Source organism: Poeciliopsis prolifica, unplaced genomic scaffold, assembly GCF_027474105.1.
Source record: "Poeciliopsis prolifica strain line A6 unplaced genomic scaffold, Auburn_PproV2 SCAFFOLD017, whole genome shotgun sequence".
Classification (NCBI taxonomy): Eukaryota; Metazoa; Chordata; class Actinopteri; order Cyprinodontiformes; family Poeciliidae; genus Poeciliopsis; species Poeciliopsis prolifica.
In genome coordinates, this window is record NW_026562392.1 from 9,318,316 (window position 1) to 9,335,300 (window position 16,985).

Genomic DNA, 16,985 nt, shown 5'->3' on the forward strand with positions numbered 1-16,985 from the left:
GTCTGGGTAATAAATACTGAATTTAGCCTCTTGGCATTACAAAAACAGTCAGTTGGGGTTCATATGCAAATTATATGCAAATAAATGCAACGTAGAGTCCTTATTTCTTGCAATACAGAGAACAGTTCTGTTGCCTTAGCAGTCATACAGAGCAAGAAATCAAGAGCTCTAGGATTATGTTCTTGATTTCTTGCTCGGATGTTCATATTTTTCAGAATCATTCCTTAGCGATCAACAACAGAAGAAGAAATAGAGATAACATAGGAAAGATTGAAGACAGCAGTGGGGGGAAAAAAAAGTCATTTCACAACCTTAAACAAGCTCAATCAATGACTAACACAGAAACCAAGTGACAATGAGAAAAGACTAGGATTGTAAAAGCAAACTGTTAAATTTAAATGCAAACTAACCATAATTGAAAGAATTAAGTCAAAGTGGAGAAACCAAAAAGAGAGAAAATAACCCTGTAACAAAGAAATTCAGGATAAGAAAAGAAGTAGGAAAGACAAGAAGCCATTATTTTAGAAAGCTCAACACAAAGACAAGCAGAAACACCAGAAAAGCCAGAGAAAAACTTGTTTACATCATTCTGAGAAATAAAGAAAATACTCTGCCCTGCTTATAAAACATTTATCTAAATGTGACACCATGGAGATATGATAATTAAAGCTAAGCTAAATACACCACTTATGTTTCTTTAGCTGAAAGTTTCTCTTTCTCTGTGAAGGTGTTGTCACCTTCACAGTCCAGTAACAGCAACATAGACCTTGCAATCCTTCAGTCTCCACCTGTGGTTCCAACATTGTCAATAAATGTTTTTTAATTAAAATCCAATGTTGCCCTCAGCTTTTTACCCTGCAGAACTGTCACATCCAAAATAAATTCTTCAAAAGGTACAGAGCAGCTTTCTGATTTTACTTACAAATAAAGCACCACAGGCTGTTGGTGATGTGCATTGAGTGGAACAGTTTAAGAAATGTGACTGTCAGCAGGTGATAAGATGAGGACAGCTCAAGGTATGCAGCCAGTAACAGTCACTGCACTGAAATAGCTTGCAGCCCTTTACATATATTCACCAAGACAGTCCAAATGTAGTCTTGACATCTAAGACAACGCGTATTATGTTTAACACAAAAGCCTAATAATTAAAGTTAGTCTATTTTTTTCTACAGCCAAAGCAAACAGTTTTCTTTTCTTCATACATCATGCAGCATTTCTACATGCCTTCGAAAGGGCTCAGTCTCACATCCATGCTCTTAATCTGCTGCTTGCGACCTGACTGCACTAGAAGGTTACAGAATCTATCAAAAAATTATTTGCGAAAGCTTTCAAATCGCATCTCGATTGGTAATCCTGTGAAACAGATGCAACTTCATAGAACTAAACTGCCTTTTGCATTAGTGCTTGCATGAGTGTGAGCACAAACAAGCGTGCATAAATAGGTGGAGCAGGCATTAATTGAAATGCTGGGCAATTTGGCTCCAAATCAATAAATCAGCTAAATAACAGAGTAATTTAGATATAAATAATTTATGTTTTTGTTCAGAATTTATGTTAATACTGATGTGCTCCTTCTGAGAACAAAGTGCTTCGAAGGAAAATAAACAGGACAAAATCTGTAGTGCAAAATATAAATGGGCTAAAACATTTGCAAGACCAATCATGAGAAGCACAGAGTTGTGGGAGGGGAGCACACACATGCAGATACATACACACATCTCTCCCTCTAACAGATTCCATTAAAAACAGATGGCATCAGAATTATCTGATGTCCTGTCACTGTCTTTTTATATGCTAATCCAGCTCCTAGCCACGTCTGAGTCTCTTTAATCAGATATCAGGTCAGAGAAACTAAATCAAGCCGAGACAGCGATGCTGTCAGGGAAGTACAATACGCCAAGACAGGTAGTCACACAGGGAATGTATCAATACTCCTAATGTCATGAGATTCAGGCAAAGCGTGGTGTTGCTTCATTTCCATATGTTACGTCACACATTTGATTTTTGGAGCATTATACATTTTCTTTGCATAATATCTAATTATTGTCATTTGCCAACAGTTATTTTTTCACTCATGCTTCATGTTCACAACAAAGACCAAGAAGCCCACGTTCATCATGAAAACAGGATTGTGTAGGAAACAATCCTGTTTTCCCAATCAGAGTTAGGAATGTAATGATGGGGTTTGCAAATTCACCATGGTTATTAATATCACAGATTTGTTAAATATTGAAAATACCAGCTGACGTTATTGTAATAAATCTGGTGCCTTTATGGCTCTGCTAACCTGCAGCATGAATGGTGTTGGTGTTTTTACTGCTGTAAAAGTATTAGCAGACTCATTTCTCACTTTTAGCTCTTAGCTTTGATCAAATGTGAGAACATTGATTATTATTATAAAATAATGGAAAAAAATACAATAATTACAATAGATTATTAGTCTCAATAGGGAAGATGAGTTGCCTTTTTTCTAGAACTAAATATTTATAAACCAGAAAAAATGTGTACTTTGTATCCAATCTTTGGGTCCCATGCTGGAAATACGCAGTCCCAGATAAAAACATACGCAAGCCGATACTTCACCATTATGAAATATAACCAGCTTTAGTTGAAGCTTTGCTCCTTTTTCCACCCTCTAATGTGTTTAGTCTATGAAAAGAAGAGGCAAATATTTAGCAGCTTCATTATTAATTAAGACAATCAATACATGGCTGACAAAAGATCAAAGAACAGGCAAAGTTCGGGTTAAGAAGGAAGTCATAATATTTATGCTCAACTACTCATTATATATCAAAAAACAATGACAAGAGCATGGACCCACTCCAACCAAAACTGTAAAATGAGTAGCATCAAACAGCTGAGGACCACACAACTGCACATGGAGCCCTGTGATGATAGATTTATTGAGTGAAACAGAGGAAACCATAGAAGGATAGATGCACAACAATTGCAAGCACACAGCAATCATCAGAATGGCAGTGTCTGTCTGACAGATTAGAAGAGCCATCTGTCTGCCATGTGGAAAGCAACTGATTATCAAGAAACTTCACACACTTCTCCCTATGTGCATGCATCAATGAGCCGGATTGTTTGATCAGCTTCTGGGAAGGGGGTAAAAAAAAAAAAAACAGAAGATCGTATCAACAGCAGAGAATAAATAACTAAAATAATACTGAACATAAACATCTCCTTTAGTCGACCCCGAAGTTGATTCAAAAACCTTTTAATTTGTTATTCCCATCTTGTTTACCACTGTCTTGAACTGAATCATTCACCTTCCAACAGAGTTACACACAGGAAAACAGGAAATTACTTGCGGCCATGTTTGATGCTTAATCAATGTGTTGCAATCGATCTCTTTCAAGGCTAAACATTACTTGTATTTATACTGCTAACTTCACTCTGTATTGATGTACATTGCCAATGTAACCACAGGATGAGATGCGAGCAAGGTTGAAGTGAAGTTCACAGGCTTAAAGAAAAGTAAGACACAACAAACTCAACTTGTGAAACAAGTAGTCAATCACACAGTCCAGCCATTATTTGTGGAGACATTGCCTTGCACAGAGCAAAAATATTCTTTTAGTCTAATCCATCAATAACCACCGACTTTCAATCTTTCAAAATATTTATCAGGTCAGGCCTTAATGGTAAGTTTTATTTTAGCCTATGTATTTATGTGCATAACAGAAAGATGAGTCAGAAACAGAGTTGATTTCCTGCGAAGGACAGAGGCATGCTCAACATACCAACACAATCCAAACATCTTCAACAACCATTGAACCAAAAATGTGATCAAGAGGAATGTCAGGAGAAATGAGAACTCAAACATTTTCACATAAAGATAAATCATGTATTGATATATTGTCTTCACAAACAGCCTGAAGATTACTAAAAGCCAAACCTTGGCATGTTTTGTTTTGTTTTTCCTAAAAACTGTTTTCTGATTTTATTTACTTTCCACTTTCAACATATTTTTACAATGCAACACATTGTAAAATATACACAAATAACTAAGAACCGAGTAACTAATTTGCTTAAAATTCTGACTAGACCTTGTAAACTTTATAAATGCAAACCTTGTACAAATACCCCATTGAACCCTTTGGTCCTCACACAGAGGTAGCGAATGCTTTTATTGCAGCAGGTGGGCTAACATGAACATCCACACCCAGAGATGCAGGTCATCCATGCTGTCTCTTTCAGCAGGTGATCTGTAAGTGAAGACCCTGATGGCTGAATATTGAACACCTAAAAAGAAGAAGGGGTCATATTCCAAAACACGAGCAGAGCCAAGGCAGAGAGCAAAAAACCTTGGAGGTGATGAGATTTTAGAAGTCTTTTACAACATGTCCCTGAATGCATAAATATCACTTTTCTTTGTTTTAATTCAACATGACCCACATTTCTTTTTTCAATCCAGCCAGCAGCTTTGCATCCCACATTAATTACAAATGTCTTTTAGGCTTTAATTTCCACTTCATGAAGAAAATTACATTAGTTTTCCTTGTTGCGCTGAGATGACAGGGGATTCAAAGAGGTGAAAGAAAAATTAACAGGAAGGCTAAAAAGTGTCTCTGCTTGAAAAATGCTGGACAGGATAATTATTCAAAATTGAGGGGAAAAAAAGGGAACCAATGAAATGCCAAACAACAAAGGATGTAAATTTGTGCGACTGGCTTGTCTGTCAAGAAAACAAAACAATAAGCTCTTGAAGTTATTGACAAAAAAAGTAATGGAAAACTCTTGATGTTGCTCTATTGAAAAGACAAAAACATGACATATCAAAACGATTTTGTTGGTATAATAACACTCAAAACACTCAGCTCTCATAATAAAATCCTCTGGAAATAAAGATTCTCCAAATGTTTCAAAGAAAACAAACATTGCGAGAGGATACTGCTGATTGAATTCCCTTTTATTCCTCCACATTTACTTCTAATGGAATCATATGGCTGTCAAATGTGAAATTATAGCTAAGATTACACACACACAACAAAAATGCCAACAATGAAATAGCTACTTCATATAAAATTGTTAAGTTAGTAAGGCGCAGCTGTTGTGTGAAAACAGGTTAAAACCAACATAAGACAAACAATAATTTATGCCAAACTGCTTATGATTATTTCTTGAGAATGACTGGAGAATTGTTGTTTTGTATGAATAAGACACTAGATCCCAAACACACAAGTAGACAAACATATTAAACACAGCATGGGTGCTGCATGGCTGGGTAAAAACATTTCAGTAAACTGGCTCTAACTGGGTAAAAACATTTCAGTAAACTGGCTCTAACTGATAAATAATATCTACCAGCAGAGGTTAAATGAGGTATTTTTGCTCTGATCAAAGGTGATAATCTTTCAAAATTTCATTTCAGTAAACTGGCTCTAACTGAGAATAGAAGCACAATTAGTGATGACAAAAAAGGCAACTAAAAGAACAAATCAACTGAAGTATTTAAGAGATTTGAACATTTTAAAACTAGCCATTTCTACAATTAATTAGAAAGGTCCATTTACAAACAGAATAAACAGATACAAATCAGCGAGAGCCGTGGGTAGAAAATAATTTTACAGAAGTGACTTGTTGAAGAGCCGAACTGACTCAGAGCAGTGAGTTATTCATAAAAAAGCAAAATGCTTAATGAAAGGTGCAAACACAGTTGGCCTCTTCAAATGTGAAAGAAAAATATGGCTTTTCAAAGTTTCTGTCTAAAGGCAATGGTTTATTTAATCAGTCTATTTATTCATTTTTTGGCTTTTTATTTGTCCTAAGTTTTTTTAGTATATTTTTTATGGAATGCTTAAATTATTCTGGAGATGCTGCATGCAAGCAGCAAAAACGAGCTTCCTCAAAGGTTGGCTATACTCTGTGTCAGATAGTTGAGACCCCAGGTAGATCCGAGAACTCGCTGGGTGGACTTTATAATCCTGTGTGACCTGGGAATGCCTTCAGTGTGACTGGGGAGGGGCGGACTGGGTTCCCCTGCTACACCTGTGAGCCCTGCAATCCCCGCTTAGATAACTGACAGACAGTGGAGGATGGATGGGTGCTTAAATCTTACAGTTCATTTAATGTGCTCCTTGTCTTATTATGTCATTTGAAGCATTTTGAATTGTGCTTGTATAAATGGTGCCATACAAAGATGTGTTGCCTTCTTACCAAACAAATGGAATTACATCTTCAACTGTTGCAGTCCCTTTTTACACTTGGGTTGCATGAGTTTCATAAACTATTGTCTTCTTTCTCTATCCTAGATTTGGCACTGATGACCCTCATTATCAAACCTTTTGTGTGCACTTTTTTTGGTCCTTCCCTTCCTCCAACCATCACCACCACCAGTCTCTCAGCTCCTGCCTTGTCCCATTACTCATAACCCTTCTGTAATTTTCCCATTACATTCCTTTAGGAAATTTGTGCACCCCGAGAAATGTAATACAACATTCCTGTTAAACTCGAGATTCTCTCAGTAGGTAGCTCCCAAAGCAAATCGGAAATGCGTTTTTCACCAAGGCAGGAAAATAAAGGAGAACTTCCACCACAGCACATCATTTATCTTTTGCCTTATTTGAAGACACTAAAGCCCAAGTAAACAAATGACTGCACTCAGGGAGAACCTGAATACTAATTCGTGGTTGCAATTATTGTCTTCTTTAATATTTTAAGATGTGAAAAAGAGAAAATGGGATAACCAAATCAGTTCAAGAGAATATTACTCAACTGTTAACTTGGCAAAATTTTATTCCAGTCGTAAAAATACAGAAAGTAAAAAATACAGTTTTTTGTAAGTTCTTGCTGAATAAGGATGCTTGCTCAAAAGCTACCATTGGGTATCTCTTTTAGTAAAATGTCCACAGAAAAATATAGTGAAAATTTATTCATCTGGTTTATCACTTTTCTCATTTCAGATTTGATAGATCAGTGGACTCACGCCATTAGTGAGGCTTGCTTTAAAACTCATTCTCTGAAAGTAATCAATACATGAGGCTCAGAGGAGCTTCATGGGAATTCTAAGGCAGGACGGATGGAGTCCTTAATCCCTGCCTTTTAAATGATTCTTGGGTGATGCCTAAACATGAGTCACCTTGTAAGGTTCATCAGGTGCACACAAATACATGCATGGGTCTTGGAATCAATTTAATCTCTTATCTAAATGGCTGATCCTTACCTTCTCAGCTTACTCAAGATAAATTCATGGCTTAGAGAGAAACTGAAATGAGCTGAAATGAGTACTAACACCTAAATTGTAGTGTAGTAAAAAATAATCATATCCTTTAACTTTTCCACATTTTGTCACATTTTAACCACAAACATTCTTCTGTTCTAATACAATTTTACTTAATAGACAAAGTAGCATTTAAGATAAGAAGTAGTAAAACAGTACTACATTGATATCAGCTTTTTTTATTTTTTACAAAGGAAAATCAGAGAAGTGTGGCATGCATTTGTATTATGTCTCATAGCAACTCTGCAGAAGTTGCAAAGATCTGGTACTTCAGTAGGAAAATTTGACAAAACAACTATTTGTTTTACGCCCGCTCAAATCTGACCTGCATGGCAGGGTGACAAGACAAAAAGTGCAACCAATGCAAGGGTGCAGGAAACGTGAAAAATGTCCAGGTCAATTTACATGCAAAACGTGTTTTTATGGTAATGTGCATTGTTGGTTTTCTTCCACACACAAATATCCATGGTGAAACACAGAAAGTAAATAGGAAGATGTATGAAGCTGAGGACAGGAAAATCATGAAAGAAAATTTTTAAGAGGTTGCAAAACATTTGAGACTGGATAAAGGTTCACTTTCAGCAGAATTAAAATTATCAAGCCAAAGTCCACACCTGAACCTAATTGAGAATCTGTTGCAAGCCTTGAGAAGTGATGTTCACAGATGCTCTTTATCCCATCCAACTGAGCTTGAGACAATTTGCAAAGAATGGACAATAACTGTAAAGCTTGTAGAAACAACCCCAAAAGAATAGCAGCTGTAATGACAGTATAAGGTGGTTCTACCAAGTACTGACTTTAGGAGGCTGAATAGAAATGCAGACTATACAAAATAAAAACTGTGTCATTTACTTTCACATCACAATAAGAAAGTATTAACTGTTTGTCTATTTTATTATATGCAGGAAAAACACCATGAGGTTTGTGGTACTGTTGGAAAGCACACAATTCTCATTATTGACTGGTTTGCCTTGTTTGCAAAGCATTTATATTTTTCTTCATTTTATTTTGTTTTAGTTAAACATTATTGGTAAGAGTCCTTCACTTCTAGCCTGCTTTTGCATTATTTTCTTAACACAGGACAGATTTGTTTCCTCTCCTCTCCTTACATAGATTTATCCATTTTTTCACATCCTCTATGCCATGATGCAGACTCTTAATCCACAGAGGAAGGACAAGGGAGCACATAGTGTCTTAAAGACACCAGGCGATCTGTGTAATTTTGCAAAATGAGAGCTGTCGAAAAACGGAACTGTCTCTCACATGCCTCCCTTCTACAACTCCAATTTCCACTACAACTCTGTGTGAGAGGAGCGGAAGTGTGTGTCATCCAGCAGACTGAGCCGATGTGTGCGGGTATGTATGAGAGGTGGAGTCAGACACAACATGTAGTATGTTTTCATTGGCTATATCGTTGCGGCGTGTAACGCCGCGTCGTGCACATTGAACCAATCAGAGCATTTAGAAACAGTCGTTTTATGAATGAGATGGCATGCATGCGAGATACACAGAATCTGAGTGAAAATACTCTACAGTGATGTCACGCAAATGCTTGGAGCAGTAGCGCTGTAAGTCAATGCAGTACAAAGTCCGAATAGAATAAGCTGAAGGGCTTTCAGCTCTGTATCTAAAACTGGAGTTAAGTGTGTAACAAGTTTTCCCTCTTTTTTGCAAATAGATTTAAGATGGAACAGTACAACAAATCAGGTACAAAAATATATATATATTTTACCTTTTCACCTACAAATGCACACAAAACTGGAATGATTCAGCTCCCTGCATGATCTAAAAGTCAGCAGCATGTGTGATAGTTGCGGATCAGTTTTCAGATCGTTTTTTATCTAAACAACTCACACCCTCTCACTAAAACCCATATCCTCTAACCGCCTGCGTCCAAACCAGGAACTGCAAATGCCTCATTTGGCTGACATTGTGTAGCAGGGAGTCATTTTTGCCTAACCAGTATGTAAAATCCTAACTGAAGAGCTGTGTGTGCGGCTGATTGTGCAGAGAGGAGGCTGAGGGGGAAGAGAGGCCAGCCAAAAACAATCAAAATATCTTAGTGTGACTTTCCATAAAGGCTGTGTGTCCATGTGTTTATGTGTAGATGCTTTTCTATGAAGTCACTATTTGGCAAATTGATGTGCTACTCAAATGAGGTTTGTTTGTGCTGATGCAGTATAATGGGTAAACAGTGCCCTCCTTGGTCCAACACAGGAACAACATTGGATCAGACCCACTCCCTGCACCCTGTGCTGAGAGACAATGAAGGTAGAGAGCAATGTTACAGGTGGGTTTCTTTAACAGAAAAGCTTAACCAGGATGTAGTTAAAGTACAAATACACATAGTATTCAAGATATTCAAGATCTAAATATATTAAAGAATTAAAGGAAAGATGACAACACTGAACTTTACATTTTAAAAAAGGTACTTGAAAGTATCGTCTACATGAGCCAACAATGTCTCATTAAACAATGAATCAAGGCCAAATTATTTTTAAAAGACTTTCTGTACAATGAAAGTCACACTGTGTTCATCCTTAAGTCACTTCACTTCTAAAATATTGTCTTACAGGATAATCAATAATAAGTGATGATACGACCAAAGGTGGCCTATTTTACAGATTACATAAGATCATGTTAAAAAGTTCAAAATCTAAAAACTATGAATCGGTAGTGTTTTTCAGAAGTATGACCTCATCCTGATACTGCAGTAATGGTTTCTTTGAGAAAAATCTCCTCTGTAGGCATAGCATGCCCCCTCCAGGCTGACATAAGAACTACTACTATGCTTCACACCAGGTGATGTCATAGTTTGAGAAAGATTTAGAGTAGGGCATGAAAGGGAGACAAGGGAGGGCAAGGATGTAAAAAAGAGAAAACAGGCGCAAAGAATGAGAGAGAGGAAGAGATGATGTCATGTGTTCATTGCAGTGGGAGGTCTTTGTCCTCAATCTCCTTATTTAATTCTGTATAGCGATGTTTGATTGGAGCAGACAATACAGGCAAACACTGATTTTCAGTTATAATGTTTTTTTTTCCCTTTTCTGTCATTCCAGGCAGTGATTATTCTTTAGTAATTTAACAAGTACTAATGTTTACTCTGGTCAATAACTACAGACTTCACTATGGATGTGAGCCTTTTATGTAACCACACAGTTTGCACCACATATTCTTGCAAATAGTCACCCTCGGCACAATTGCAACCTCCACTGATGCTGTATTGGAAAATGAATTCCCGTAATAATAAAATACATAAACTGAGAGCAAATTTTCATTAAGCTAAGGATGGAGGAAAAGTGTTGTTTCAAGAAACTGATAAAGATTTTGCAAAAGCAATGAAATAAAAACAAGACAAAACCCCTTTGATTTGGATAGACCAAAATTATTTTTTTTTGCATGACTAGTAGAGTAATCTAAAAGATTTTTGCAGCTCAAACAACTCAATATTATCAATGTTTTTTGAACATATGGTGTGTGCAAACAAGTAGTTATAAAATGTATTTTCACATATTCAGAACTAAGGACAAAATGTTCTCTTCATCACACTCATGTAAGTTGATAAGTAACCAGGGGCCCTGGGATACAAAGTAAATTGAGTGACTTTCCAGGTAGCTTCAGGTTCTAGTCTCTGTTTCTGTGTGACAAAGATGATTTACTCTCCCCTTGGGCATTATTCTAAGACAATTTATGCTGAAAACCTTGAAAGTGTGACAAATGAAAGTCAAGTAAGAGATCAAGAAAAACAAAGCACTCCTTGCAATTGGTTTGTCCAAAAAAAAAAAACAATGACTGAAAAGACAGATTTCTACAAAAGTTGCATTTGTTGCCTTTACAAAGACACTGTAGCAAGGACACTTTGCAATTAAAATTCAAGCAATTTTTTTGGGTTCATGTAATCAATATTCCAAAGCCTCAGATTGCATTATGATTTAAAGCTTGATTTTTTTCTGAGGTGTCATGCAACACAAAGAATGTTATTACAATCAGATACACTTAACTGGAAGAAATCACATGTATGAGATGCAATGTTTTTGGATGGTTGAGGTAAGACGAGTCAAAAGAAGTCTGGTGTCTTCAAAAAATATTTCCTTTTCTTCATTTTGCCACAGAAGCTCTGCAGCTCTACTAAAAAACCTGGGTATCTTGTTGAACCGGCCTTCTACAGTCTCTGTCACACACAAACAGATATGCCAAACAGTGTGGCATGCAGTAAAATAAATTACCTAAAAACATCCTCTTGCAAAGGAAAGTAATCAAGTAAAATAGAAGCAAAGTGAAAGAAACAAACAGTGAGCAACTTCTTCATATGGTTAGTAAGTTTATCTGAGATGCGTCACCCCACAAAAGTATAAATACCTGTAGAACTTTTTTTAAATGACAAGCTTCAATATATTTTATCAGGATTTTATGTGAAATACTAACAAAATGTACAAGGTATACAGGCTTGCAACACAATTTGCATTTGATCAAATTAAAATTGCTTTTGAAATGTGCCATTAAATGTCTTGCCCTGAAAATGTCTTGTTTTTTAATTTTTCTGAGGACACAGGACACCATGCCGAGTCACATTACGGCACTTGATTTTTATCTTTATCACTTTATTGCAGACACACTGTTATTTTTTCTGTGAAACTATCCATGTTATGAATTAAGTACAAAAAACAGGAACCTTCCCATGGGTGAAAATTGAAAATAATCCGGTGATTAGATCTAATAGAAATGCTGAACACTTTTAGGACCCACTATAATTGTATGATTACTGCAGAGTCCTTTTTCAAATCAGATTAGCCAGAAACTAACTCAATTCAGAGATAAGAAAATCTAATTTTGTAACTCCAAACTAAGCTTATCTGAAATAACACTATAATACACCTGGATTTTTTTTTTTTTTTTTGGGCGCCGAACTTCAAGAAAGTCAGTGAACCCATCGTGAACTAAAATAAGATTACAAAACACACTTCATGCACCTAGAAACAGAGAGCAACTATAAGCAGATAAACAAGAGTGTCAACTTTCACATTCCACTTTTGAACACCGCATTCTATAGAGTGACTAATGGCACACAAAATATCAAGCCCCAGCAGATGCTTGAACAAAAGATCTGCTACCAAATACAAGGACAGGTGAGAGAGCAAAGTGAAGAGGAACACTGCGAGAGCGATGCATTATAGTCACAGAAAAACTCATGGGACAAAAAAATTGCAAAACAAAGAAAGGTGGAAAAGATTAAGAGATCATGGGCTTAAATTACAAGACGAGTCAAAAACTGTTGGCTCATGCTAAGGAGGGCATTGTGAATAGGGACTGTGTGTATGAATGAATGGGTATATTTGCATTTTTTTGAAATATGTGATTAATGTCCCTTCGTGGCTATGGAGACCGCATGCAGAGAAAATCACCTCAGGGATAGACTCATTTTCCTCTTTTGTCTCCGTCTCTAAAAACCACACATGAATGCTTCTGTTCATACGGAACGACAACACAAGCTATTATTACATGGATTATACAACCAATAATTGATAACCTGGTAAATAAATGAAACGTTATGATCAAGCACAAAATATGTCTAGTCTCCATGCAAAAGGCATGCAAATCTTAGAATGAAAGGATGAATTTAATACAGTCAAGTTGTTTCAAGCATGTAACTTGCCAACTGTAAAGTCTTGTGCTTTTAGAGAAATTTTTCTCTTAGCCTAAAGCATTTGGACTACAATTATGATAATTTTAGAGGCATCAGAATACATACTGATCATCAAGTCACAAAATATTTTTTTTAGGATCAGTAAATCCTGAAGGACATTATATTCCTTTAATAGACTAATAATTTGCATTAAAAAGTATATAGAGCTGAACAATTTTCAGCTTCTATTCAGAACAAAACAGAAATTGCAATAAAACACAGGGTGCTGATAGGCAGCATAACACTGCCCTCTTGTGTTTATCAATGATACTGACAAATTTTCTGGAAGAAAAATACTTAAATTTGAGCCATGCACAACAAGAGAAAATTAAATGTCTTTTCAATTTGATCAGTTTATACACATTTAAACTATATCCTTCTAGTTAATCTAACAATAATGTTTTGCTTTCTGACGTTAAGTCAACTGAGTTCACCGGATTCTCACCTGTTATCTTGTATCCGCTAGCAGCGAGCTGTCCAGCCATGTACTCCCCATCTGAGTTGTTATGACTGCATCCCCATGTTTTCATCCAGATCTTTTGAGTGCCAGGGATCAAACTAAAAACAGATGATTAGAGATATATTTTACAGAAAGTGAAAATGATAAATCTTTATGGCAGCCCAGCCTTGCATCATCAACTCCCTAGTCAAGTTAGGATACTTTATAAATAATCTGATCATCAGAAAAAGCTTCAGTACTTTTTGTCAGTCATTTCAGAAATGAACACTCATTATACAGATCTGTTCACCGTTGAGTGAAATATTTCAAGGCTTTATTTCTTGTAATTTTGATTCATTTAATTTCTTGAGGGACTCACAAACAAAAAGGTTTTTTTTTCACATTTTATTTCAGTGGAATGAAAAAAGATCAATCAAAGAATTCTGCTTTGAGCGTCAAAGATAACATGTTAGATAAGTGTTGTGCAACTAACATTTTAATTTGAAACAGGGTCCTTTGTGCCATTAATTTAATAAAGTCAACTATCAAACAGGTGGAAACCCTTATTCTCCTAGATTTAAAGGAGAAAATCAGCCTCTGACAATGCCTGTAAACTCCTGGGATGTACTCCTGGCAAAAGCTGCCAGGATATTTAAAAGAGCATGCAGGGTTCTTGAAAAGGTTAATGTGGACAGAGGAGCAACACTACTTTGTCAGTGGTCATGATGATATTGCTAAATGGTGTAAAGACTTCTGTATCTGCACAATGCTCAAGTTGGCTGTAGTTAGACAAGTGGTGAGGACCATTTCACTGTTTTGTCTTTTTCACAGTTTGTAATCTGACACCTTAATCAAAGACCACAAACTGCAGCTGCATGGTGGGTGACGAATGGTTAGCACTGTTCCCTTGGAGAAAGAAGTATAGGGTTTAATTTTTCCACTGGACTTCCAATAGTTGTTGTAAAATAACTAACAAGAATGTTCCTTCATTCCTGTGGTTGAATGTTATCCTATTTACCAGTTGATCTGGTTTATAAAAAAATTTAATTACCTGTCTACTTGAAGCTCTTCGTTGCTCAAAAGCTCTTTCTTCTTTCTTGACCTTGGCAGAATACTCTTTCTTGCAGACTGTCTGTCATGAGGAGTGGGGTCATTAAAAGACACCATATCCTCAATGTCTTCAATCAGAGAGTCACAGGCAGATGGCATGGTGATCTGAAAAGCACAGCAAGGTTTTAAAGACTCGTGCATACTTAGAATGTGAATCAAAGTGTCCACGTTTTTATTGAACTTGAACACTTCAAAATTCTCTCAAATGCTAAGAGGTGACAACAAGTTGCCTTTGGATTCTGTTAAAAGTATTATGCGGCACTCCAACTTGACATTTTTAAAAAAATCTGCAGTAATAGTATGCTGCAAGCTATAAATAAGATTTATTTTCTCTTATGAGTGGAAAGAAAATAAATCATGGAAACGAGAAAAATGCATATCCAGATTTGGCATTATGAGGTATTTTGATATAGTATTCCTCCAGATTATACAGTAAAATTAATAAATATTCTATTTATAGTACAGTTGGCACTAACAGAATCAAAAGAGTGTATTGTCACCACTTTGGAGTTGGGAGAAATATTTTTGTGAAAATGTCACAAAAGCATCTTCTGTATTGCAATTATGAGCTACATTGACCATCTCCAAATATTTGGAGAGAAATTATTAAATACTTATTCTCAATATAGCAGAGGTGGCCCTTTAACTGAATCTATGGAGTTGGTTGTTTCTCACTGAATTATTTCTTCCTACTGAAGAAATAACTTATTGAAAACAACAACAAAAAAGCATGCTCTCTATTGCCACTGTGAAGTACTATGAAAATATCTAAAATGATCTAGAGGACAATTATTAAATATTTATTCTGGATTGTCTATCACTTCATATATTACAATAATAGGCATGCGCATTGATACTTTTTTAAAAAAAATAATTATGCAGCTCGTTTTCTGCTTTTTTTGCAAGAGGACTTCTGTTGCTTCATTACCGTAATGCACCATGTAGGTACGACGCTAATCTTTAAGAGAAAACTAAAAAAATTAGCAGCACAATAATGATTACCATGAAACTGATTAATTATAGGTTTTGTCAGTTATCTTGCAGCTTTTGGTCCTTTAGTTTAATGTGATATGACTTTTCTTAAGGTAAAAAGAGGTTTTCCTCAAATCTACTGATACAATAACCCGTAAATTGACGCGTTTGAAGAGCGGGCTGCCATCCTCCTCAATAGTAGTACTTTATGTGCATCATGGAACACACATTTGCATGTGGATGCAATTTGTATCTTAAAGCTTTTAAAAAGATTTGAATTTAGAAATAGTATTTAAAGCATTGGTGAGGAACATAAAGGCGTAATGAACTTCATGTAAATGTTGGGCTAAATACACGATTCAGATTCTAATAACATATTCAATGTGGCGTTACGTTCACGTGAAAGCGTTAAACATTCAGTAAATATACAGAATGCTACGTTATATTTTATTTCCAAGCTGCAGTTTAACTTCCACGGTTGGTTTTGGTCACGTCAACACATACACACACTGAATAGCAGAGCAACCTGCGCGTGGACACACGCAAATTGTACACAGCTGTGTTAAAAATGACGAAGCAGCATTGAACCATCAATACTTTCTGCTGGTAAACATCAGCTAGCCGTTAGCTCTGCTAGCATCACCACGCTAACAACTACCCACGTGCCTCGTTTTTTGTACAAACACACAGCTAACATCACTATGAATGTACCTCACCTGGATTGCAATGTCGCTTTTAGGTCAGGTAAGCTAAAGTCCTAAAGAAAAAATTTCTCACAGTGAAAAAGTTGGGGTTATTTGCGCAACAAAAACAGATATCACAACTACAGAACAGCCATACTTGTAGGCGGATAGCAAGCAATGAGGGACAAACGTGACGAGAGCTAATTTTACATACGCAAAGGGAAATTACTATCGATACTTAAATTTAAGCCATTCTGGCTTAAATGTGATTTAAGTCTAAATTAGTGTAGAAACAAAAAAAAAATACCCTTTTGACAAAGGGGTTGGAAAGCAGTATTATGCAGTTCAGGTGTAATTAAATTTTATTTTACATACAGTCCGCCTCCACGATATTAATTGCAAATATAATTATTAAAAGTATAACTAAAAAGTATACAACATTTCATGTGTTATGGAAAACATAATGGGCACACTGGAAGATGTGACGCTTACAAGAAAGTGCACAAGGGATGCTAAGCATGGGCGCTTTCTTGGAATGGAAATATCTTACACTTTTTCCTTTATTTTTTGGTGGACCAGATGGAGGCACTGTAGCTATAGTGTTATTAGCACATTGGCCATTATCACACCCAACAGAACTTCAGAAAATGGTCAGAACAAGTACTTCTGGAGTAAAAACTAAGTTCTCAACGAACCACCATGTTGTGAAGGTATTTAAAAAGCAGAAGTGCAACATATTCAGCATATTTTGACAGGTCATTGTCGTAAAAAAAAATGCAATTATTCCCACTCTTTGAAAATTGATCAAAAATGCAGAGCTATGTTTTACTTGGCTTTAAATAAATAAAAATGTTTTTTTATTGTTGTTTG

At 36.1% G+C, this 16,985-nt stretch overlaps 1 protein-coding gene across 1 annotated transcript in view; it reads right to left on the minus strand.

The window, feature by feature from the left end:
* cdkal1 (CDK5 regulatory subunit associated protein 1-like 1) overlaps positions 1 to 16,275 on the minus strand; it is a 179,692-nt gene extending 163,417 nt beyond the window's left edge. Inside the window, exons 1-3 of the mRNA XM_055042067.1 lie at positions 16,149 to 16,275; positions 14,402 to 14,565; positions 13,357 to 13,469 (exon numbers count right to left, since the gene is read on the minus strand). Of these exons, the coding sequence (XP_054898042.1) occupies positions 13,357 to 13,469; positions 14,402 to 14,559 (271 nt within the window). The 5' untranslated portion in view covers positions 14,560 to 14,565; positions 16,149 to 16,275. The remainder of the gene's footprint in view (positions 1 to 13,356; positions 13,470 to 14,401; positions 14,566 to 16,148) is intronic.
* Between the last annotated feature and the right edge of the window lie 710 nt (positions 16,276 to 16,985).